This window comes from Eurosta solidaginis, chromosome 1 (genome assembly GCF_040869045.1).
Source record: "Eurosta solidaginis isolate ZX-2024a chromosome 1, ASM4086904v1, whole genome shotgun sequence".
NCBI classification, from domain to species: Eukaryota; Metazoa; Arthropoda; class Insecta; order Diptera; family Tephritidae; genus Eurosta; species Eurosta solidaginis.
In genome coordinates this window covers 222332699-222360194 of record NC_090319.1, presented here as the reverse complement: position 1 = coordinate 222360194, position 27496 = coordinate 222332699, and the positions used below count along the sequence as shown (strand labels likewise).

General features: G+C 38.8%; 1 protein-coding gene across 5 annotated transcripts in view; it reads right to left on the bottom strand.

The window, feature by feature from the left end:
• Positions 1 to 1132: 1132 nt before the first annotated feature.
• The window catches only part of LOC137237028 (xylulose kinase), a 1135242-nt gene continuing 1108878 nt past the window's right edge, over positions 1133 to 27496 (bottom strand). For 4 of the 5 annotated variants that reach the window (XM_067760167.1, XM_067760168.1, XM_067760170.1 and 1 more), the window contains 2 exons: positions 1980 to 2169; positions 1133 to 1916 (listed from right to left, as the gene is read on the bottom strand). In XM_067760167.1, coding sequence (XP_067616268.1) covers positions 1647 to 1916; positions 1980 to 2169 — 460 coding nt within the window. In that variant the 3' untranslated portion in view covers positions 1133 to 1646. The remainder of the gene's footprint in view (positions 1917 to 1979; positions 2170 to 27496) is intronic. The other variant, XR_010948766.1, reaches the window with a different exon arrangement.

Genomic DNA, 27496 nt, shown 5'->3' with positions numbered 1-27496 from the left:
CTCAATGACATATGACTTTTACATTCAGCGCTCATTCAGGAAAACAATGTGCACAATACGTTACAGAATCGCATGAAAATATAAAGTGTAAATTTTGTGTGCAAATGAGTTTTCAATAAGTGTACATTTTTTAGTTTTTCACAGTGAGGGAATTGACCCCCGGTTTTTAAAATACACACTGGAAAAGGCTGGAGGTCTGCCAAAACGCTGCACTCAGAGCTGCCACGGGATGTGTTCTTATCACCCATGAACACAATCTACATAGTGAGACAAAAGAGCTGAACATTGAAGAGCGTAACGAATTGCCGAATAGGCAGGTTTTGTTTAATTGTCACAATCCTGGATACCCAGCAAACAAGTGCTTGATCTAACTCCGCCTCCATGGGGATAAGAAACATCTTCGTAATCGTAAGTAGGCCCTAGGCAAAATCCACACAGAATTCGTAAACGCACTCGGTTAACGCCGTTATCAATAAACACTATCCTACCCTGGAAAATAAGAATGCATACTACCAAAGGAGCGCGAGTTACCCTGGCCTAACTTCTTTCTGGATACTGTAGCAGGTTAAACTCTTAATTGTACGGAATAAACCCCGGCATACGAAATGTACGTCCTGCAGGCGATGTGTCTCCACAGGACACCAACTATTTTTCAATTGTAATGTGGAACCTATCTCTATTAACACCAACTTCGCTTTGGTCCACCTTTGTTGAAACTGCTAGTTTGATGGACTCCCGTCAAAGAACTTTGAAGGACAGTTTGTAAGTGGTCTCACCCATTGAATACGGCGAAGCGCCGTTAACGCAACACAACACAACAACAACCAATATCACGGTTATAAATTAAACATATGAACTACTTCATGCGTATGGATTTCAAAATGTTTAAGTCAAACGTGGCGCTGTTAACTTTATAAAGTTCGAGTGAAACTTTTCACAGCAATTCTTTAGACCAAATTAATTTTAAGTTTAGACTAAAATAAATTTAATTCATGATAACTTGAATTTGCGTATAGTGGACTCCGAACATAAAAAAAAAAACTATTTTGGACTTTTTCAACATCTAAGGTTGACTTCGACCGGCAGTTTATTTAATAGAAATCGCTATAGCTTTAACCCTAATAATTGACACCTCATTTGATATAAATTGTTCGGTGATCTGCCAAATAAAGTGTCAGCGGTAACCGCAGATGGTGGAAACGGCACTTCATTTATTTTCTCTAAACTTTCGCCAAAACAATCGACATATCACGATAACGCTCCAGCATTGGTGAATAAATTTGATCACAATCCTTGCTTGGCTCGCACAATAGCTGCAAATGGTGGGGAATGTATTGTATAATATAATCTCGGTAACTTAATGGCCTTGTAGACTCTTTTCCGATTAAACTTTCTTCATAATATGTTCCATTGACGTTTTTAAAGGAGTTTAAATAAAGTGCATATTTTGCACGAAAGGCAGCGCCGAATAAAGCTGCTTCACTTTTATTCTATAATTAAATAGCAAAAGTAATTAGTTGGTAAAACTATAGATATCAACTTCAATAATAATTGACACCTCATTTGATATAAATTGTTCGGTGATCTGCCAAATAAAGTGTCAGCGGTAACCGCAGATGGTGGAAACGGCACTTCATTTATTTTCTCTAAACTTTCGCCAAAACAATCGACATATCACGATAACGCTCCAGCATTGGTGAATAAATTTGATCACAATCCTTGCTTGGCTCGCACAATAGCTGCAAATGGTGGGGAATGTATTGTATAATATAATCTCGGTAACTTAATGGCCTTGTAGACTCTTTTCCGATTAAACTTTCTTCATAATATGTTCCATTGACGTTTTTAAAGGAGTTTAAATAAAGTGCATATTTTGCACGAAAGGCAGCGCCGAATAAAGCTGCTTCACTTTTATTCTATAATTAAATGGCAAAAGTAATTAGTTGGTAAAACTATAGATATCAACTTCAATACTTAACTTGAACAAAAACTGTCGCATTAAACACATCAGATATCACTTGTAAAATCGATTTATTTACGGATGCTCCTCCAGTAGCTATAATTTTTGTATTACGGCCGAAATGAAAACCCATATCTTCTGCTACAGCTCGTTTGTGAATCATCTGTCCTTCAATTAAAGCACGAACTTCAGTTTGCGGCGAAAGAAATCTGAAAAAAAAAAATTATATTATTAAACATAAGTAAAGCGCGGTATCCAAATCCTAATAAAATGCTAGATTTTTTATTTTCTCCTTGATAGCCAAGTTGAAGTTATTTATTGGAAAATATGTATTTTCCCTTATATTATTCAATTTCTTTAAAAAATTTCTTTCAAGATGTAATTACTCTTAGAGGTCGTGATGTGTTTGAAAACAAATCTAACTTGCCGGAGTAAGTGAGGGCGATGTGATGAGAGCAATTTGGACATTAAATCCGATGCTGTTGGTGAAGATGGAATTTCTCTAAAATTCGTTAAGCTCGTGCTGCCATTCATCCTGGGCACCATTACCCACATTATCAAGCACTGCTTCATGACATCATGTTTCCCAGCTGAGTGAAAAAGGCAGTAATACTTCCAGTGGCCAAGAAAAGTACGCCTAGTACTCCTGGAGACTATAGGCCGATCAAGATATTACCAGCACTGGCGAAAGTATGTGAATCTTTGATGGCAGCATACATTTCATCATATGTGACCTGGAATCATGAAACGACCCTATTGTGCGAAAACAAGTTTTCGAGAAAAACGCATTTAAAGTTTTTGTTTAGCTGCTACTGGCCCTTGTGAACGAATTTTGTAATAAAAATTTAATTAACTCCCCGACAATATACAAGCTTGAAACTTGGAATATAGTTCAGAACCCGATGACAATGCAATAATAAGAAAAAACTCCGATAGGTGGCGCATGGATCGAAATATTTCAAAAAATCGTATTTGTGGTCCGATTTGGCTGTAAATGCGATTTGTAAAAAAAAAAATAAAAAAGAAAAAGTGAAAAACGGTATTTCGCACAATAGGGTCGATTCATGATTCCAGGTCATATATACTGAGCACCACAATTTATTATCCCCACTACAGTTCGGTATCAAGCCAAAGCACAGTTTTTCCAGTGCGACGATGAAAGTCCTTGACGATGTAAGAGTAAAGTTGGATGATAGGTCCTTATTGTATACCTTTTGGACTTCTCTATAACATTTGAGATGGTTGACCATAATATTTCTCATATGAAGCTTGAAAATTATTTTGGTTTTTCGGACAACTCCCTAAAACTTTTGATGAGCTATCTTAGTGGCAGAGTACAAAAGGTAAAGGGAAAGAACGCATATTCAAATTTTAAGGCGGTATCATCTGGTGCTCCGCAGGGGTCTGCCCTAAGGCCTCTTTTGTTCAGTCTGTTTTTAATTATGTTTTCTCAGTGTGTTAATATGTTAATATGCATGCATATGCCGATGAAATTCAAGTGTACTTGTCTAACCGAATTGGTCTTGTTAAGGATTTATGTTATAAGGTAAATTGTGAATTGTCTGCATATATTAATGGGCAAGTTATAACAGTTAATGCCTAAATGCGTCTAAGTCGTTTGTGTTGCCAATATGTAATAGTGTAGTGAGTCTCGAGAACATTTCAGAATTGTTTATTGGCAGTAGTGCTCTGCAGTTCACAAACAAATTTAGAAATTTAGGTTTTGTCATCAACTCTAGGTTGACCTGTTCCCGATCACATTAATATTGTTGTAAGTAATGTATTCTGCGTTCTGCGCAGACTGAGAATGTCTGCTTCATTTACACTGTTAGAAACCAGTAGCAAATTAGCTATACAGCTTATCATTCCTCATATAACTCACGCCGAACTTGTCTATAGCAAGCTTCACTCAACTTCTGCCCACAATGGCCCGTAGTCATAGTCGAAATAAAATGTAGTTTTATTGGTTTAAACATGGTTTTAAATTAAATATAATTTTAAGTCTGTTAAAGTCCACTTAAACACTATTTTATCTCTAATAAAGTATTTTAAATTTAAAATGACATGAGCGAGATTTTTATTTTTTTAAATAGGTCTTAAGTTGGTGGTCTGCTGTCAAAAGTTGCGAGAAATTAAACATTTTGTTATTTAAACGCTATGAACTTAAATGGAAGTGAAAAAAGTCTTCCCCGACAATCAAATATAAGTCAGGAACTAATTTATTACACCTAGAATGCGCATTAATATGTTTGTGACGAAAATTCCACAATTTTAAAATGTGCGATGGTTACTTGGCACCACATATGCGAAATCTTTAATTAAGACTATTCCGCATTCACAGATATTTGTAAGTTTTGATACTTTAGTATCTTTTGAGGAAAAAGAAGCATCCTATACTGATTTTGGCATTTAGAAATAAATATTCAATGGAAGGCATTATTTACCACAGGCGTCGATTTTTAATACATGTCAAAAAATTTCGGGAGAGGTATCAAATGACGCGTTTTAATTTCGGAAGCAATAATCCGAAGGCGGAAAAGTAATACGTTTACTCTGTCAAGATATTTTTGCAAAAAAAAAGTTTAAGACTTTCAAGTGGTTGATGTAATTTTGGTGATATTGTTGTACACAGAAAAGAATCAACTAAGAAGGCGTTTAGCGCTGATACAATTTTCACCAGTTTCGCAGCCGTTTCAGAGTAATTATTCGGTTTTTTGTGAATATCTATTAATAAAAGAACAATTTCTTATTTCTGACTTCTAGTTATTGAATTACGTAACAGAATTCTTGAATTCAATTCTGCTGGCATTTCCTTTTGTGTCTTCTATTCCCCTTTACATTTGCCAATTCCTCTTAGAAGAAAACGTGAAATAAAACACGGAATTCAACAGAAATTAGCAACAAAAATTTAAGAACTGCTTGGTACGGGCGCTGTTGTACTATTTCCCTCCTTTATCAATGAAGAGTTCAATGATTCTAGGTCACTTATTTCCTATGGAAAACTCTACTAAACTCCCTTTATTTGTGCTGACTTTGCGAAGACAAACCTAAATTTGATTTAACCTGATTATCAATGAATATCCTGCATACTTATTAGTATCGAAGTTAGACATATCCCTAGTCTTAATGCAAACAACTTTTTTTTACAACATTCTTACAAACTACATAAACTATTCAACATGAATACGAGTGTATGAGGAATAGCCTTGTTGCTTCCTTTGCTTTAAATCCGCTTTAACTATCTATTCGCCTATGTTGTGAGCTTTAAATAATTGGTAAAAGTCTAGTTGAGGGGTCGACTGCTAATACGCTACCAAAAATATCGAGAGAGGTGTCAAACGACGCATCTTGGCATCAGTATTATTAATCCGAAGGCGGAAAATAAACATTTGAACTCGTTCAAAATATATTAGCGAACACCGAAAAATTACCCGCGGGTACCTCCGAAACCGGGGGCGGTATCCATATTATTTTTTCGCAGAACACCTTTCTGCGTTGGCGGCCGCGCTTTAAAAAAATTACCCTATGTGGGTCCAACCGGTTTGGATACCAAAACTATATCCGCGCAAAACACTTATGTTCACAATTTTTTTGGGGGTACAACAACATTACTACAACCACATGAAAATCGCCAACTTCAACTGCAAATATCTCCGGACAGAGGTAAAATTGTTCCGCCTTCGGATTATTGTTCTCGAGGTCAATACGAGTCTTTTGACGCCTCTGTCGATATTTTTAGTAGCGTATTAGCAGTCGACCCTTCAACTAGACTTTTACCAAATAATTTTTTAAGAACGAAATTAAATAAGTTTTCTTTAAGTTACCATGTTCATGTTCAATTAATAGATTGTGCACTCGATTTTAAATTGACGGCTGATAAAGAACAAAAATGTTTACAAAACGTTTGCTAATAACTTTTAAATAGAATTGAATGATAATTATCCACCACGGGATTATTATCAAAACGCGTTTTCAGGTTTTCCTTTGACAATTCTTGTGGTATTGTAAGAGTTTTTGTCAAGTAAAAAATTACCATTCTTTATACGTGGGGTCAAGTAACCACGGTTTTAAGGAACAGGGTGAACTTTTAAAACTTCTAAAAAATTTCTTCATAGCGCCAATCAATACCTTTTTTTCATGCAGATACCCTGTCCATGCTTACTTTAGCTGAAAACTGTGTTTAATATGTCTATGACAGACCAAAATTTTAAATCCCATTTTTAATTTAGACAAGATTTTAACTAAATAGTACTTTAGTTAGCGACTATGATTACGGGCCAATAATGTTACCCATTATGTTTACGGTCTGAAAAAGTTTGATCACATATCCCTTTGGAGGAATGAGATTCTGGGTTGTAGTATACATGATTTTCTTGCTATCAGAAACTGCATGTACATATTTAATTTTCTAAAATGGAAATCCCCAAAGTACCTGTATGAAAAGATAAATCCGTCGAAATCCCTATGACTTCACAATCAGAATGTACCAAAATATAACTACTTGTTATCATCCAGACTGTTTTCAGGCTCTGGAACAACATTCCTGAGTCTGTTAGATCTGTGCTGAATAGGAGTTACTACAAGGCAACCATCCTCAACTACTGTATGTGGTGTTAGTGAGTGCGATTTTAATTACTTCAATTCTGTCCGTTTCAGTTAACCTCTATATCCTTCACTCTCTCTATCTCTTTTATCTATTTTTATTATACACGTTTTTATTAATGTAGACACGTAATTTTTCTTGTTAGATATAAGACCATTTAATTATAGTTTTAATCGATGTTAGCCATTTTATGGTAATTAATTTAAGCTGATGTACTTTTATAAGACCACTGTCTTATATGTACTGAAACTGTGTTATTAAATAAATAAATAAAAATTTGCATGCATACATTTAATACGGTTTCATGGTTTAAGAAATGCTCATGAAATACTTTCATCTTAAATTTATGGTTGGAGCAGTCCTCTCAGGAAGCAGTTTTATAAAGAAAATGAATAATAAAATAGGAAAATGCAAATTTTCAAATAAACGCTCAAAAAGAAATTGAGGATTTTTTTGATTGAAATAGTAATGGGGATTACTAAAGTTACATATACATATATCGGCATACCCTAGCGTAACTAGCCACTAAATAACGCATAATCTTTATTTTCTTTAAATTTTTTATATGTATTTATTTAAAAGTTGAGTTCTATTAGTGTGTGTCGGCTGCCGTTTCGCAAACGCCTTACATCAGAAAACTTTTGAATGACGCCCTATTTGTTCCAAAAACACCCTATTTCACCCCCGCAGCTAGTGTCAAAGTGTATTGACTTCACGTTCAGATTGGGCGTTTTTGGAACAAGTTCTGAGATAGGGCTTTCTTTAACTGAATTCTGAGATAGACCTTTTTAAAAAAATTCTGAAATAAGACTTTGTTCTAAAATGTTATGAGATAGGGCGTTTTCAAAACGGCAGCCGATATTCCAATCAGCAGTTGATATTTGCCTGCAGCACACGCGCGTACGGACTGATACAGTAGTAATAGTTTCTTTTTTTATAAACTTCTAATTTGACAATGTATTCCTGTAATTTGTTCTTTGTTTACAATACACATACAAGTTATTTTAGTCTTAATTTAATCTGAGCAAACACTTTTTAATTATTTTTGTAACTTTCAACTGCGCAACGCGAAGGCTGATTCCAAAACTGAAAGTGTTCTAAAGTCAGTCCGTTTCCAAGGTGATCACACATTGCCACATTCTTCTTCTCCTAAGTGCTTAAGCCGCCTTTATCGATACATCAACGGCGGCGAAATTCTTATGCGCAGCCGTGCGCGGCGAGTGGAAATCCGCTAACACGACCGCTAACATCGTCCTCAATAATGCATTGCAACGAACAATAACGCATTGCAACGAACTAGTCAAGTACTAATAGCCGGCAATCGCGGACGCGCCTATTTGATTAGTTATTTATCTTAATATATAAAAAACACGTGTCACACAATTGAGGCCAATGGACTCCTAAACTAGTGAACCGATTTTGAATTTGTTTTGCACCTCGTGTGTATTTTGATCTAACTTGAAATATAGGATAGGTATCTAGGGTCTCGAGATATAGGCCAAAACGTGGACCTGGGTACCCCTAGAAAGTGTTTATATACTGATATCAAATGAAAGCTGTTGACGAATGCTTTAGTAGAGGGTAATTTTCATACCCCTGGGTGACTAGGGTCTCGAGATATAGGCCAAATATGGACCCGGGTACCCCTAGAATGTGTTTATAGCATTTGGATATCAAATGAAAGCTGTTGATGAGTGCTTTAGCAGAGGGCAATTTTCATACCCCTGGGTGACTGGGGTCTCGAGATATAGGCCAAAACATGGGCCAGTGAATGCCTAGACAGTGCTTATATAATATGGATATCAAATGAAAGCTGTTGATGAGTGCTTTAGTACAGAGTAATATATTATCCAGAGACGGACTGGGACTGGGATAAAATAAATACCACCCTCTAAGACAGGCAATAAGGGATGCAGCAGAATGAGAAGACATTGAGAGAAGAAGGAGTGATTAAAAGGATTAGGAAAAAGTGAAGAGGGGGGAGGGCAGATTCATACGGAAAAAGCTTATTAAAATGTATGCAGATAAGCCAAATTTAGGGCAGGACAACGTCTGCCGGGTCTTCTAGTACTTAAATATATATATAGTTACTTTGTAGAAAAGTTAAAAGTTGAAGTTTGAATTTGAAGTTTGAATTTTACATATTTATAATAATTAAAGAAATAGAAAAGGTGAAAATTTTAATGTTTTCAAAAAAAACCAAACTCAAAAATCCATTTATTTTTTCTATAAGAGTGTAGCGAAGAAAGACCAAGTGAGTATTCAATTTGTTCATGGTCCTTCGCAGCCATCTTTGGCCCGCCCTAAAATTTAATACAAAAAATTTTTTTATTAATCGAATCTTCGTTCGTAAATAAAAATGGAAAAATTTAAACAAAACTAAACAAAAGTGAAAAACAGTCAGTGGGTGTTAAACACAAAAAAAAAAAAAAAAAAATGTAAAACAAATTAAAACTGAGGAGTGAAGGAAGTGCTTACAAAAAGAAAATATACATATTTAAATAAGAACAAGACCTATGTTCTTTTTAAACTCATTTTCAGAATGCTGGTAAAATTTCAAGTTAGGACTGTCAGCTTGGCAGCATTTAGTTAAAAAATAAGTTCATAACAGGATTTTTGCTGAAAAGTACCTTTTGTCGCCGAATATAAAACGGCGCAAATCGACTAAAAACGGAAAATTTATAGAAATTTATAAAAAAATAACTAAAGCGATTTTGGCTAAACTGAAAAATACAGGTTGTTATATTTGTCCATAGATACTGTAGAAAAATGTTCATGCAAATCTGAGGAGGTGGGGTGTAGACCCTGGTTGATTTTATTTGGACTGACCGTGCAGCTAAAGTAGTACTATTTTAGTTATACGTATAGTAGCAAACAAGTTTAGATAAAAACAAGTAAGGAAGGTTAAGTTCGGGTGTAACCGAACATTACATACTCAGTTGAGAGCTATGGTGACAATATAAGGGAAAATAACCATGTAGGGAAATGAACCGAGGGAAACCCTGGAATGTGTTTGTATGACATGTGTATCAAATGAAAGGCATTAAAGAGTATTTTATGAGGGACTGGGTCATAGTTCTATAGGTGGATGCCATTTAGGGATATAGCCATAAAGGTGGACCAGGGGTGACTCTAGAATGCGTTTTTACGATATGGGTATCAAATGAAAGGTATTAATGAGTATTTTAAAAGGGCGTGGACCTAAGATCTATAGATGGACGCCTTTTCGAGATATCGCCGTAAAGGTGGACCAGGGGTGACTTTAGAATTTGTTTGTATGATATGGGTATCAAATGAAAGGTGTTAATGATTATTTTAAAAGGGCGTGGGGCTTAGTTCTATAGGTGGACCCCTTTTCGAGATATCGCCATAAAGGTGGACCAGGGGTGACTCTAGAATTCGTTTGTGCAATATGGGTATCAAACGAAAGGAGTTAATGAGTATTTTAAGAGGGAGTGGGCCTTAGTTCTATAGGTGGACGCATTTTCGAGGTATCACAATAAAAGTGGACCAGGGGTGACTCTAGACTTTGTTTGTACGATATGGGTATCAAATGAAAGGTGTTAATGAGTATTTTTAAAAGGGAGTGGGCCTTCGTTTTATAGGTGTTCGCCTTTTCGAGATATCGGCATAAAGGTGGACCAGGGGTGACTTTAGAATTTGTTTGTATGATATGGGTATCAAATGAAAGGTGTTAATGATTATTTTAAAAGGGCGTGGGTCTTAGTTCTATAGGTGGACCCCTTTTCGAGATATCTCCATAAAGGTGGACCAGGGGTGACTCTAGAATTCGTTTGTGCAATATGGGTATCAAACGAAAGGAGTTAATGAGTATTTTAAGAGGGAGTGGGCCTTAGTTCTATAGGTGGACGCCTTTTCGAGATATCGCCATAAAGATGGACCAGGTGTGACTCTAGAATGGGTTTGTACGATATGGGTATCAAATGAAAGGTGTTAATGAGTATTTTAAAAGGGAGTAATCCTTAGTTCCATAGGTGGCCGCCGTTTCGAGATATCGCCATAAAGGTGGGCCAGGGGTGACTCTAGAATTCGTTTGTGCAATATGGGTATCAAACGAAAGGAGTTGATGAGTATTTTAAGAGGGAGTGGGCCTTTCTGGACCAGGGGTGACTCTAGACTTTGTTTGTACGATATGGGTATCAAATGAAAGGTGTTAATGAGTATTTTTAAAAGGGAGTGGGCCTTCGTTCTATAGGTGTTCGCCTTTTCGAAATATCGCCATAAAGGTGGACCAGGGGTGACTCTAGAATGAGTTTGTACGATATGGGTATCAAATTAAAGGTATTAATGAGAGTTTTAAAAGGGAGTGGTGGTAGTTGTATATGTGAAGGCGTTTTCCAGATATCGACCAAAATGTGGACCAGGGTGACCCAGAACATCATCTGTTGGATACCGCTAATTTATTTATATATGTAATACCTGCCAAGATTTTAAGGGTTTTTTATTTCGCCCTGCAGAACTTTTTCATTTTCTTCTACTTAATATGGTATGTGTCACAACCATTTTATAAAGTTTTTTCTAAAGTTATATTTCGCGTCAATAAAGCAATCCAATTACCTTACCATATTTCATCCCTTTTTTCGTATTTGGTATAGAATTATGGCATTTTTTTCATTTTTCGTAATTTTCGATATCGAAAAAGTGGGCGTGGTCATAGTCGGATTTCGTTCATTTTTCATGCCAAGATAAAGTGAGTTCAGATAAGTACGTGAACTGAGTTTAGTAAAGATATATCGATTTTTGCTCAAGTTATCGTGTTAACGGCCATGCGGAAGGACAGACGGACGACTGACGGAACGATTTCGCCCATTTTCACAGAAAACAGTTACGCCATAAAATCTATGCCCCTAACAAATTTCAAAAGGATTGGATAATTTTTGTTCGACTTATGGCGTTAAAAGTATCCTAGACAAATTAAATGAAAAAGGGCGGAGCCACGCCCATTTTAAATTTTCTTTTATTTTTGTATTTTGTTGCACCATATCATTACTGGAGTTGAATCTTGATATAATTTACTTATATACTGTAAAGATATTACATTTTTTGTTAAAATTTTACTTTAAAAATTTTTTTTTTTAAAAGTGGGCGTGGTCCTTCTCCGATTTTGCTAATTTTTATTAAGCGTACATATAGTAATAAGAGTAACGTTCCTGCCAAATTTCATCATGATATCTTCAACGACTGCCAAATTACAGCTTGCAAAAGTTTTAAATTACCTTCTTTTAAAAGTGGGCGGTGCCACGCCCATTGTCCAAGATTTTACTAATTTTCTATTTTGCGTCATAAGTTCAACTCATCTACCAAGTTTCGTCGCTTTATCGGTCTTTTGTAATGAATTATCGCACTTTTCGGTTTTTCGAAATTTTCGATATCGAAAAAGTGGGCGCGGTTATAGTCCGATATCGTCCATTTTAAATAGCGATCTGAGATGAGTGCTCAGGAACCTACATACCAAATTTCATCAAGGTACCTCAAAATTTACTCAAGTTATCGTGTTAACGGACGGACGGACATGGCTCAATCAAATTTTTTTTCGATCCTGATTATTTTGATATATGGAAGTCTATATCTATCTCGATTCCTTTATATATGTACAACCAACCGTTATCCAATCAAACTTAATATACTCTGTAAGCTATGCTCAACTGAGTATAAAAAAAATCTGATAAAGTTTGAAAGTGTTTGGAAAATAAGTAAAAAACTGAGCTCTCAAAACCTAAATATAAAAAACCAAAGTTGAGTTGATTTCCAAAAAAAAAACAAAAAAAAAAAAAAATTAATTCAAGAAATTGCGAACAAATTTTTTTATTTTTTTTTAACAAAAAAAAAAACACAAATTGAAGAAAAAATTTGTTTGATAATTGTGAGCGCATTATACATAAGTGCCGATATATGTACATATATTAATACAAATACTCACATATATTCAAAAAAGATTTGCCAAAATTGAAGACAATACAATACAAAACATTCAAAAAATCATCTAAAAATCATCAAAAATCGACTCTACCCAACAACCAGCTAAGCAGCATCATCACCAAAAGAGCAACAACAAGCGACCAAGCAACAACAACACCATAAGGAGCATAATAATACAATAATCGGATTCGTAAAAAAGATAGAAAATAATAAAACTTTTTCCACAAAAGTTAATTTATTTTCGTAAACTGCAAAACATATATATATACAGCAACACCATAAGGAGCATAATAATACAGGAATCGGTGAGTAGGCAGTTTTTTTATCTTTCGTAAAAAAGATAGAAAATAATAAAACTTTTTCCACAAAAGTTAATTTATTTTTGTAAATTGCAAAACATATATATATGTATATATATCCACATATACATATACATATATGAATAATTGCGGAAATTTTCTTACCGTTCATTTTCCTGCAAACTTTTTGCAACCAACAATTGGTAGAAAATATTTCGCTATACCAATAGGCAAAATCCGCCAATTACATATTTCTAGTGGTATTTAACCAACAAAAAAATTACAGTTTACTTGCCTACTCAAACCCACTGTGCAAGAACAACCTCAGCAAAATTTCTTCTACAGCTGAATTTACCCCATTGTTCGCACAGATCGTTGAACTTGGGGATACAGTTCAACTTACTTCCAAATAATTTTTTCTTGCTTGGCATCATATAATATTCACGGCAGTCTATAAAAACCACCCTAAATTATCACCCGCTCAAAAATTGTACCACCTACGCCTGAAACAAAAGGACAAGCTGGACTTGTTGTCAAACAATACCCACTGAGCGATGATAATTTCGAGCTTGCCTGGGAAGCACTCAGATCTAGGTACGAAAACAAAAGGATACTCGTCGACAATCAACTGAAGACGCTGTTCAACCTACCCACAATATTCGCGGAAAATGGAGAACAAATACAGAAGATGCAGACAACGATCAACAACTGCATGTCAACTCTTAACACCCAAGGAATCCCGACAATAGACTGGGACCCAATCCTCGTTTACCTCTGCTCATCCAAGCTGCCAAGTGAAAGCCTTTCACTATGGGAACAGTCCCTCAGCTCCCGAAAAGAACTCCCACTTTGGGATGATATGAATAAATTTTTGACCAGCAGATACGAGGTAGTAGAGAGACTAAGTACCTATAGACCAGGCAAGGCGAAACCCCAATTTTCGACTTTTACACCACGAACGGTGAATCAAAACTCGACCCAATCTAACAATGATAGAACCCATGTATATCACACGGAGTTCAATAAAACGGCTTCGTGTAGATTATGCAATCAATACCACGTAGTCAAATCTTGCATCAGGTTTAGGAATTTATCGGTATCAGACCGAATCAAATTTGTGAGAGAAAATAGTTACTGTGAAGACTGTTTATCTACGTCACACCCCAAGAACGAATGTAAAAGTAGTTTCACGTGCGTATATTGCCAAAAGCGTCATCATTCATTACTGTATTTGCAGCCCAAACCCAACAATCATAACCAAACCCCAGAGCTCAAAATGCCCAAGCCGCCGCAAGAGCCACCTCCTCCCAACAGTCTCAGGACAAAAACACGGTTTCTACACTCTTTTCGAGTAATCATGGAACCACCCTACTACCAACAGCAGTAGTATCAGTATACTTTGCTAACGAATTTCATAAAATTCGTGCCCTAATAGAACAAGGTTCACAAAAAACTTGTGTATCATCCCGTATACAAAAGCTTCTTGGTCTACCCACAAAAGAGTCTCTCCACCAGATATCTGGAATGGGTAGAACGGTTGTGAAGAATGCAAATAAAGTCTGCCAGATAACATTCTGTTCGACAGGCTTAACCCAAATGATAGACGCACAAGCAATCATTTTGCCGAAACTAACTAAGTTCTTTCCCACAGTCAGAGTTTCAAGCATCGATCTCGAAGAACTGTCCGATTACCGTTAGCCGATCCACAGTATTCGATAACACCGAAAATCGATGTGGTAATCGGCAGCGATATCATCCCGCAAATCCTCACCGAAAGGCTCCTACGAAATGTGAGTGGAACATTAGTTGCCCAAAACACAATATTCGGATGGATATTAAACGGCCCTGTAGCTGAAAAGGTATCAACCTTGAGCACTCACGTCACGGAATGTACCGATGACCCCAATCTAAATCAACTTTTGAGACAGTTTTGGGAACAGGAAGAAGTTCACCAAACCCAACAACGATCAGCAGATGATGAATACTGTGAAGCACTCTACCGGACAACCACAATTCGTGAGGAAGATGGACGCTACAGAGTCAAACTACCATTCAAATCGGAATTTCCAGCCAATCTGGCACTCGGTCATTCACGACCCACAGCACAACAGCAGGACGTCAGCATCGAATGAACCCTCGAAAGAAAACCCGAATTAAGAGATAAATATTTTGAAGTCCTTAATGAATATTTAACCATGGATCACATCGAACCCGCCTCCCAACAAGAGATAATTAGAGATGGTAAATATATATCATTTTATCTACCCCATCATGCTGTCATAAAACCTGACAGCAAAACCACAAATGTGCGAGTCGTCTTCAACGCAGATATTCCACGGCAAAACCTGCACCATCTACAAAACAGCAGATGAAAACGCAGATAATGGCAGCCTTGCCACTCGAGAGGCAACAGAAGTCGACTTTGCTGGACCATTTTTGGTAAAAGCTTCTCCCATCTGCCGAGTTTCGTATGTAAAAGCTTACGTTCGTGTGTTCGTCTTTTTTTCCACAAAGGCTGTTCATTAAGAAGTATGCTCTGACCTCACCACGAACGCCTTCAACGCAGCCTTTTCCCAATTCACTGGCCGCCGTGGCCTACCCCATCAGATATTTCTGACTACGGAAAAACGTTCGTCGGCGCACAACGCATATTACAAAGGGAATTCACCACATTCCTCAAGGAAGTCGCTGCAGACGTCGCCGAAAAATACGCTACTCACGGATTCTCATGGAAATTCATCCCACCATACGCTCCACAAATGGGTGGTTTATGGGAAGCGGCCGTGAAAAGTTTTAAGCTACACTTTACGAAAGTAGCAGGGAACCAGAAACTCTCCTTCGAAGAGCTCGCTACCCTCTTAGTACGCATAGAAGCGTTCCTCAAATCCCGACCTCTCTCCCCCATGTCCGACGATCCAATGGATCCCCTATTCCTAACCCCAGGGCATTTCCTACGTGGCGCGCCACTCTTGTCATTGCCGGAACCAACTGCACAGCATCTCACCCTTGTCAACAAATGGCAGACACTGAAAGTGCTTCACCACCAGTTCAGTACACGATGGAAGAACGAGTACCTCAAAGAGCTGCACAAGCGGTAGGAATGGAAATGCCCTCAACCCAATATTCAAGTTGGGGATTTAGTCGTGGTAAAGGATGGCTTACTACCCCCGAAAGAATGGCGTTTGGGGCGGGTAATCACTTTACACCCTGGATCGGATAAACACGTTCGAGTTGTGGAACTCAGAACCCAAAACAGGGGGGGGGGCATGTTGAAGACATGTTCCAATTTTCGGACTAAGTCCGGCCCCCTCTGTCTGGCAACACCCGGCCAGTGCGGCCAAGCGCATGGAGTGCAGCTCAGCTGTGTCAGCAACCACCACCGCGCTCACACTCTTAGTTATTCAGTTGTTCTCAAACTACCCAACTACACTCATCGTCCGAATCGCAATCGTTCGCCGTATTTATCGCCCGCCCGCCGTCGCGCAATTTAAATTTTATTTAAATACATTAAATTAATACTTAATTTTATTTTATATTTCAATTTAATTTCATTTCCGTATTGTTATACTTTCGCTGTGTTTGAAAATATATATTGAATATTTACATATATGTGTGCCCTATTTTAATTGTAAAAGTGCTGTGTTAACGAAGTTTATACAGTGTTGCTGATGAAATTTCTCAACCACTCTCATCATAGCAATTTTTTCATCTTTCTTTGCTGCACTCTCCCAGCAGTGCAATCAATCGCACTCAGCTTCACAAAAGAAACGCGACATTAAAGCGACGAAGAACAAAACAAACTCTGTTTGTAAACAAAAACAGTGCAGCTCCTTTATTCACGTGCATACGTTCGCACAAACAAACATATATACATACGTTTATATATTGCGCTTGTACATTTGTACTTATTCTAGCACATACAACTAAGTTTGAGATATTTTCGTCCCTATAGGAAAATCAAAAAAAATATTCATACAAACTTTAAAGTACATGACGAATTTAAAAGAATATGTTCCGCTGTACTTGGGTTATCTTCCATGATTTTTAAATAATTGCTCACTGATCAAGGCCAGACAACAAATTCCCGAATGCTGTTGGTTTCACGGTTTATTTGGTACTGCTTTTCTTCGCCAAGTGTCCATTCATTGCCGACAACCATTTGCAAATTGAATTCGCCGCAAGTGTTACAGTTGTTATTGTCCTGCTCACTCAACAGCAATCGGGACTACGTTCAGCCACCGCTAAGTGTTGTATCTCGATATCAGTTATTTATTTGTATAGTGTATGCACTCTCACAAGACTCATTAAATTGAACAATCCCATTTGCACACAAAGGATAGCAAATCAGCAGGAGTAAATAGAAGAGAAACGGAAACAACAGGTTGGCACACAAATTAGTATAAGCCTGCGCAGGGAAACTGCACTGAGAAAAATTATATATTCCGGGCCATTCTGACTTTTACACGTCCTCGTGCTTAAGTTCAAATTTTACAACAACTCGTTTAAAAGGTAATACCTTGTCCCTTTTATTTAGTCACATTTCATTGTTTTTTTTTTTTAACAATTAAAATAATTATTTCATACAAAATATTTTCTTTAATATTTGCAACTCAACCGCCGCCTCCAACAAATACCACTCATCTGACACAACTGTCAGTGTTCGCATTCGAACACTCATCGCCACATCTGACGGATAACCCTTCGTCCCTCTTAGACGGCTAAAACATCGTCCCATTTGGACGGATCACTCACTGTTCCTTCTGACAAGATAACTCTTTGTCATTACAGGACAACCCGCCACTGCTCTCACCTGAGCTCTTATGAAGATTTAACTCCTTTTTATCAATGTCCAATTCACTCGGAACGTGCTCGCTTGCCATTTTTCTTATGTCTTCATGACAGTACTTATATGTTCGTCTTGTTGCAAATACTTTAACATATAGCGGTCTCCATTCAGAACCGCAACCACTAACAATGGTCCCCTGAATTTTGCATCCAATTTGGTTTGATGCCTCTCTTCGTTTTTCAATAACACGTAATCACCAACTTTGTACCTTACAATGCTACCTTTGCCCTTATCGAATCTGGTTTTGTCGTAGGAAGCGATAGTCTTCATGTTTTCAGTTGCCACATTCCTAACATTTGCTACATCCACCGCAATCTCTGTGTCACAAGGTGGTATCAAACCAAGAGGACGAGCTTCTTTTCCAATCAGCAACTCTAGAGGACTTGCAGCAGTGGAACGACTAATTGTACAATTTAGAGCGAGCTGCACCTCACCCAAAGCGTCTTGCCAAGATCGATTGGTAGATTCGACTGCAGCCAACAAGTTCTTTAACGTGCTCATCACAGATTCTACTTGGCCGTTAGCGCGGCTTGCCCCGGTAGCAATTAAGTGAAGTTTTATATTTTGTGAAGAGTAGAATTCCGAAAATTTAGAACTGGTAAAGCCTCGCCCCTGATCAGCAATAATAAAAGAAAATAAATAAAGAAATTGAAGACTAAAAGCTTTCACACAGCTTTCAGTATCTAACTTTAAATTGTGGAACAAATAAACGAATTTTGTAAATGCATCAACTTGTACTATCACATACTCTTTAAGGTCACTTTTACCACTTAAATTCCGGTAATATCAGCATGAACTGTATGCCAAGGTATGCTTGTTTTAGGAATGGGATGGTGCTCAGCCTGAATTTTCCCCGACGAACCCTTAACAGTTTTGCACGTTATACAATTGTCAACAAATTTACAAACGTATTTATTCATTTTGTCAAACCAATAATACTGATAAACTTTGTCAAGTGTTTTCTTCCATCCTAAATGCATAATAGATTCAAGCACCTGGTTTATCACCGACCATTTGAACGCACGCCGAACGACAGGTAAACGGCGAGTTCTATTATTCCTTTGAACTTTCCTAAACAAAATACCTTTCCTTAGCTCATAAGTTTTAGCCAAATCTTCCGCAAGCTCATTTGAGACCAACTTGTTTACAATATCAACTATATCTGAATCTAATCGCTGCTCTGCGAGAAGCCACTCACATGATATATCGGCTAAATTTACTCGCTTCTGGGGGATTTTGCACACAACTGAATCAGAGTTTGGCTGAATGGGATTTCTTGACAAAAAGTCAACGTGAGCCATGCGTCTTCCCTCACGATATTGAATATCAAAATAAAATGATTGTAAGGATGCCCACCAACGATGTACTCTCCGAGTCAGATCTATTTTAGTACGCGATGCCTTTAGCGAATTGCAATCGGTATAAACTACCAACCTTCGACCAAGCAAATAATGACGAAAATGTTTCACCGATTGCACAACCGCCAAAGTTTCCAATTCATTGGAATGATACCTAGACTCAGCGGGAGAAGTAGTTTTGCTAAAATATTCGATTACATGAGGACAATTGTTAATTCTATGCAAAAGCATTGCGCCATAACCACAAGAACTCGCATCTGCATGTAATTCTATAGGATGTTTTGGGTCAAAAATTACAAGAACTGGCTCGTTAGTGAGAATGTCAATAATTTTCGTTCGAACTTCTTCCAGCTCTGAATTCCACCCGAAACAACTCTTTTGTGAAGTAAGAGAATATAAAGGTTTCATTAACTGAGAAAATCCGGGCACAAATTTCCGAAAGTAAGACACCAACGCAAAGATTTTAAAGCAACTATTTTACCCGGATTTGATCTTAGCTCACCTGCCCGTATCTCATAACCTAAATACCGTACAGCCGTTTTAAGAAAACTACATTTAGTTATATTGAAAAAAATCTCACCTTCGTTGGAACATCTAATACAATTTTAAGCCTTTTAAACCCCAGCTCCTTTGTTGGAGACACAACCATTTTGTCATCCATGTAAACAATTACGTATGAGTGAGCAAAATCTCCGAGCGCGTTCCTAACTGCACGCTGAAAAACAGACGGCGCGTTTTTTAGACCAAACGGCATCGTTAAAAATTCATATTGTCCCTCAGGTGTTACGAAGGCAGTGTATTCAACGGAGTTCGGATGGATGGGGATCTGATGATAACCGCTAGCCACGAACGACTTTCTCACCTCGAAATATGAGGTCTTTGAAAGGGTCAATAGGCTTCAATCAAGTCAAAGCAAACAAAAACCAGTCGCTCATCAAAATTCTGCGCAAAACCGGTCCTTCAACAGGACGCAAACCCTTGTTGCAGAATATAAAAAGGAAACCTGCCAAAGTTGCAACTCCCCGCATCTTATTAGATTCTTTCCACGATTCAAAACAAAGCGGACACAATTCGTAAAACAAGCTAAGCTGTGTAAAAACTGCCTTAGCAGCACTCATATCATGAATGAGTGCACGAGCAAGTGGTCATGTTCGACATGTCATCAACGGCATCACACGCTGTTGCATTCGAACCCACAAGGTCCACGTTCCACCCCGCGAACGAATGCACCAAACGTGCAGCACACAACTGCTGAGTCAACATCTTCCGGTCGACAAACGCAGAATAGCTCCGATTCTAGCGAGCTACCGTGTTGTTCAAAACACACACCGGTTCAATCATTGCATGCAGCCAATGATAACCAAATTCTCCTTCCTACTGCTATGGTCGCAGTCGAACACGAAGGGGAATTATTTCAACTAAGGCCCGTACCGATCAGGGCTCGGAAAGAACTTTCATTTCCTCGAAAGTTCAAAAACGGTTGAAACTTACATTCGAACATTCAAAGTTCGAAATCTCTGGCATGGGTGAATAAGTCGTACAAAAGTCCTCCAAGCTTTGTCCTTTGGCACTGGTTGCATCCAAGGCCATGAAAAGGATAAAAGCTCATGCTATTATGTTGCCGCAACTGGCAAAAAATCTACCAACATCCACGATTAGTCGCAAAATCTGGCAGCAGCTCAAACTCCTTGAACTCGCTGATCCCAGTTGCCACATACCAGGTCAGACTGGCATAGTCATTAGCAGCGACATACTTCCACAAATTCTGCTGGAAGGTATAAAAAAGGTGTGCGGTAGCATACTTGCACAACAAACCATTTTTGGTTGGATTCTCAGTGGTCCAATAACTGAAAATGTTGTGTCGTTCTCGACACAAGTTCAAATATCAAACGAGACACTCAGTTCTCAATTGAGAAAATTTTGGGAAGAGGAGGAAATTCCACAACCTCCACAGATATCCCCCGAGGATCAAGCGTGTGAGCAGGTATATGCCACAACCACGAAACGTGCACCAAATGGTCGATACATTGTGCGACTTCCATTCAAGGAAGAGTTTCCTGAATAACTCTCCCTCGGCAAATCCCGCCCGGCTGTCCTGCAGCAGTTTTTCAGCATGGAGCGATCGCTTCAGAAAAAGGGGAGGTAGGGTCAATGTACAACAATGTGTTGCAAGAATATCTCGACCTTGATCACATGGAATCTACCAGCCCATGCGAAATAACTTCGAATGGCAAGGTCTTCTCATTCTACTTGCCACATCATGCGGTAGTCAAACCAGATAAGGTCACCACCAAAGTTCGTGTGGTTTTCAACGCCTCAAAAAAATCTGGGTCAGGCAAATCCCTGAGTGACGTTTTATGCACTGATCCAACTCTTCAATCAGATCTCATGCTACGAATTCTACTGTGGCGCATGCATAAGTATGTGTTCAATGGAGACATTGAAAAAATGTACCGTCAGATCCTCATACACGAGGACGACAAAGATTTTTAGCGAATCCTACTTCGCAAATCGGCCAACTCCAATGTTAGCGATTTCAATCTAAAAACGGCTACATTCGGCGTCAATTGTGCACCATATCTCGCTATTCGTACAACTATCCGATGACACGAAAGCGACATTCCCGTTGGCTGCAACAATTCTCAAGGCGCAGACGTATGCCGACGACATCCTATCAGGAAGTCACACCATCGATAACGCCACTGAATCACTCGTTCAAGTGATTAAAGCCCTAAAATCAACTGGTTTCATACTAAAGAAATTAACGGCTAATCACCCGGCCATATTAGAACAGTTTCCGAAGGAGGATCTTCTAGACTCCAACTTCTTAAAATTTTAGAGCACTTCCAATACCAAAACTCTTGGCATTCGATGGAACGCGCTCACGGACAAATTTTCATACACCATTCTGCCGGAACACACCAAAATGCGGTCATAAAGCGACAAATTTTATCCTCTGTTGCAAAAATTTTTGACCCGGCAGGATGGCTGTCGCCAGTTATGATCCAAGCCAAGATGCTTCTCCAAGAAAGCTGGCTGGATTTCGCAGAAAATCTGCTATTTTCAGGACGAAACCGATCTGGCTACCATGGAATAGACCGACAACTGCCTTCGCTGACGGCTCTGCCACCTCTACCACGCGCTACGGACCGAAGAAGAAGAAACCCACCGCGCCTGTAGGGTCCAAAAGTTGCACACTCCGAGGAAAACAGCGGCAACCCGCAAAGTTGCAAGGATGTCCAAGCGCACGATCGCGCGCACCCTACAAGGCCTGAAAACGTCGCGGCTTAAATACCACCATCCGCGCCTTGCAGGAACTGCAGAAGGTGCTTACAAGCACCCCCTGCAGGGCGGGCAGGATGTTTAAGCCGCCTTTATCAATACATCAACGGCGGCGAAATTCTTATGCGCAGCCGTGCGCGGTGAGCGGAAAGCCGCCAACACGACCACTAACATCGACCTCAATAATGCATTGCAACGAACAATAATACATTGCAACGAACTAGTCAAGTACTAATAGCCGCCAATCGCGGGCGTGCCTCTTTGATTAGCTATTTATACTTAAATAAATATATATAGTTACTTTGTAAAAAAGTAAAAAGTTAAAGTTTGAAGTTGAAGTTTGAATTTTACATATTTATAATAATTAAAGAAATAGAAAAGGTGAAAATTGTAACGTTTTCGAAAAAACTAAACTCAAAAATCCATTTATTTTTTTTATAAGAGTTTAGTAGAGAAAGACAAAGTGAGTATTCAATTTGTTCCCTAAGTTAAATATATAGAAATGTTTTGAAAAACGAATTTGAATTAATTAAGGTGATTCAACATAGTGCAACACACTAGTAAAAGCTAATGAAATTTCTAAAGTGTTTTTGAATGACAATATCTTAAGTCCAGATTTAATGAATGAAAAGATTTTGGGCTTAACATACTCAAATACAGTTTTTCGATTTTATTTCTCTCATAACAACTAAATCTACACTTGGAACTAATTCTACATCTAAAACTAAATCTACTGCATCCTCATCTAAATCCAGTAAAGCAGCCGCTAACAATCATAAAACAAATTCAAATATGCGCAGTGATAATGCTAATAAGTCTAATGGTCAAAAGGTTGTCAACAATGTGACAAATTACTACTTACTTACTTAATTGGCGCTTAACCGTCTAAACGGTTATGGCCGTCCAACAAGGCGCGCCAGTCGCTCCTTCGCTCCGTCAACCGGCGCCAATTGGCCACACCAAGGGAGTTTAAATCGTTTTCCACCTGGTCCTTCCAACGGAGTGGGGGCCGCCCTCTACCTCTGCTTCCATAGGCGGGTTCCGATAGAAAAAATTTCTTGGCCGGAGCATCATTTTTCATTCGCATAACATGGCCTAGCCAGCGCAGCCGCTGCGTTTTAATTCGCTGGACTATGTTGATGTCTGCGTATAGCTCGTACAGCCCATCATTAAATCTTCTTCGGTACTCGCCATCGCCAACGCGTAGAGGTCCATAAATCTTTCGAAGAACTTTTCTCTCGAACACTCCCAAAGCCGCTTCATCTGCTGTTGTCATGGTCCATGCTTCTGCCCCATATATCAGAACGGATAAGTGACTTGTAGAGTATGATTTTCGTTCGCCGAGAGAGGACTTTACTTTTCAATTGCCTACCTAGTCCAAAGTAGTATTTATTGGCAAGATTGATTCTTCTGATTGTCCTCATTCTTTTTCCAGTTTGGAGTAAGCAGAGCTAACAGCGCGGGTGTTTAGGCCGACGATATCAATGTCATCAGCATATGCCAGTAATTGCACGCTTTTATAGTATTTTGTTCCAGTGCGGTTAAATTCTGCAGCTAGTATAATTTTCTCCAGCATCAAATTAAAGAAATCGCACGATAGGGGGTCACCCTGTCTGAAACCTCGTTTAGTTTCGAACGGCTCGGAGAGGTCCTTCCCAATTCTGACTGAGCTGATGGTGTTTCTCAACGTCATTTTGCACAGCCGTATAAGTTTTGCGGGGAAACCAAATTCAGACATAGCGGCATATAGGCAGCTCTTTTTCGTGCTGTCGAATGCGGCTTTAAAGTCGACGAAGAGGTGATGTGTGTCGATTCTTTTTTCATGGGTTTTTTCCAAGATTTGGCGCATTGTGAAAATCTGGTCGATGTTAGATTTACCAGGTCTGAAGCCGCATTGATAAGGTCCAATCAGCCGGTTCATGGAGGGCTTTCAATCTTTCGCACAATACACTTGAAAGGACCCTATATGCGATATTTAGAAAGCTAATTCCACGATAGTTGGTGCATTTTGCAGTATCCCGCTTCTTGTGGACTGGGCAAAGAACACTTAGATTCAACCGTGGGGCATGCAGTCTGCCCGGCTGGTTGATGTCCTCGTCAAAGCAAAATCTGACATCACCGCCATCCAAGAAATGCGTTGGACGAAGCAAGGAAGAAAGAAGATCAAAAATTTTGACAAATATTGGAAAGGCCATACGAATAAGCGCAGTTTCTGCGTCGGATTCGTGGTGGGAGAGAGACTTTGTCGCCAAGTGCTGGCGTTCACGCCTGTGGACGAGCGTCTCGCCGCTATCCGAATAAAAGCAAAATTTTTTAATATATCATTCATCTGCGTCCATGCGCCGACAAATGAGAAAGACGATGAGGTGAAAGACACTTTTTTTAAACAATTAGAACGCACACACGAGCGCTGCCCCCGTCACGATATAAAAGTCTTGCTTGGTGACTTTTTTCGCCAGGGTGGGCAATGAAGGTGTTTTTGGCCCTACAGTCGGAAAGTTCAGCCTACACAATGAAACTTCTCCTAACGGACTGAGGCTGATTGACTTTGCCGGTGTTCGATTCATGGTCATATCCAGCATCCAGGTTCATGCATAAAAAGATACATCAAAAAACACAAGGGAAGCTAGACGTCGAAAAGCTTCAATCACAACAGACTGCCAATGATTTCGCAACTCGACTCTCACACCTGCTCTCTGAGAGCACAACTCATCCTGAAGGAATACAGGAGCAGTGGGAACATATTTCCAAATCACTTCGTACAGCCGCCGAGGAAAAAATTGGTTACCGGCGGCCACGAAAAAACAACTGATACGATGAAGAATGCTGCGTTGCAACTGAAAGAAAAGACGCTGCCTACAGGGCTACGTTAAAAGAGAGCACGACAAGAGGAGTGTGTGAACGCTATCGTGAGTTGAAAAAGGAAGCGAGATGCATTTTCAGGCAGAAAAAAGCAGAAGCAGAAAGGCGTGAGTGCGAGGAGCTTGAGCTGCTAGCCACCAGGAATAACGCCCGAAAATTTTACCAAAAAATACGGCGACAGACGCAAGGTTTTAAGACCGGGGCAAACTCCTGTAGGAACGAAAACGGCGTCCTTGTAACTGATGTCCAGAGAGTGCTTAGATTATGGAGGGAACACTTCTCTGTTCTCCTAAATGAAGCCAGCAATTCACCGCGTAGAGATTAAGAACCCGATCCCGCAATCGATGATGATGGAATATATGTCCCCCCGCCCGATTATGACGAAGTTAGAATAGCAATAACCAGATTGAAAAATAACAAGGCCGTGGGCGCTGATCGATTGCCTGCGGAGCTATTCAAGTACGGCGGCGAGGAATTGGTAAGGCGCATGCAGCAGCTTCTTAGCAAAAATGTGACAAATAATAATACAAATACTAATGCAGTGTCGTGCTCTGCTGGCAATATATCGTATGCTGATGCTACAGCTAGCGCAGTTAATAATGCAAATGAGCCATCTGTTGATGTTTCGACAGACAACGAAAGAGTGCAGCAAAAGAAATAACACAAAAATCGCGTGTTGTTGTTCTCGTTAAAGCCGTCTGTTACTGAGGAGAGTATTGTTAAATACATCTCTGATCACTTTGGCATTGCTGCTTCTAATATCGCTTGTTTTAATTAGTAAAGAGAGATGTTGACATCAAATCTTTAGTGAGAGTCTCTTTTAAATTTCGAGTTATTGAAAATGAATACAGCAAACTTTTCAATGCTTCTCTTTGGCCCACTAATGTATACATTAAACCCTTCAGTTTTTTTCCGAAAGACGTAGAAATTTCCGCGGAGTCGTAGATTTGTCTAATACCTTTCATAATGACCTCACCGTCTATTATCAGAATGTTAGGGGTCTATATACTAAACTAGTGGATCTTTTCCTCCGAAATAATGACTTCTGTTATGAAGTTTTGGTTTTTACTGAGACATGGTTGAAACCAACGGTGTTTAACTCTGAGATATTAGCAGACTCATATGAGATCTTTAGAAAAGTCCTACAAAACAGAGTTGGTGGCGGCGTGTTAATCACCGTACATACCAGTTTCTCTGCTGAGGAAGTGTATTTCGATGATTCTGCTGATGTAGAAATCCTCTGCGTGCGAGTTAAACTCTTACCTACTTATAAATATTTTGTAGCGTCTTATATTCCGCCTCAGTCAGATATTTCTATATACTTAAAACACTCTTCCCTATTAAAGTTTATATTTGCTATGTCTAGGTCTATTGATTCTGTCTTAGTGGCAGGCGACTTCAATCTGCCCTTTGTGTCGTGGAATTTTATTTGCGGAATGCTAGTTCCCACTGCTTCAAATGTTGTATTCTACGAGTTTTTAAATGACCTTGCAGACGTTGGTCTTTATCAACTTAACAGAATTCATAATAAATTTGGCAAATATCTTAATTTAATATTTTCAGACGAGACATCGAATTGTTCTGTATTGCCTGAGGATGTTTAACATCCAGCACTTTCAATATACCTGGATTGTCTCAGTTTACCGGTGCGGAATACTACTGATCCGAATGCGTTTTCTCCCCGGTTTCTGTTTAGAAAGGCCAGTTGGTCTTTACTAATCGATGAAGAATCTAAAATAACGTGGCCTGAGTACGACGGAGATATTGAAGCGAACTCCATTCATTTCACCAACGTTTTACATGCAATATTTTTCAATGTGCGCCATTTTCCAAAACCTCTTCAGCACCTCCAGCTACTTCTTGGAGCTCTAGAGAACATAGCTTTCTAGAAAACAAAAAAAAAACCCTTCTTCAAGCGTTTCAAATCTGGTTCTAATAGCGATTATGGTGCATATTCCATCTTGCGCCTTAAGTACAACAGGCTACAGATAAGATGCTATAAGAATTATCTGACGAAGATTAAGCATTGGATCTCTTCCAATCCAAAATCATTTTATTCCTTCGTCAACTCCAAAAGAAAAATTAAAGTGTTTCCTTCTGTAATGAAGTATAACGATCAGATTTCTAGTAATGACTCCGAGATTGCAAATATGTTTGCTGACTTTTTTGATCTAATTATTCGACTATCCCTGACTTCCCTCTGATGGATTATCAATATATGTTACCTTCGCTTAACTCAGTAGTTATCCCATATATCCATACAGATGAGGTACTAAGGCATCTGGAAAGTCTGAAAATTTCCTACTCCAGTGGACCTGATGAAATACCATCTGTTGTGCTATGAAC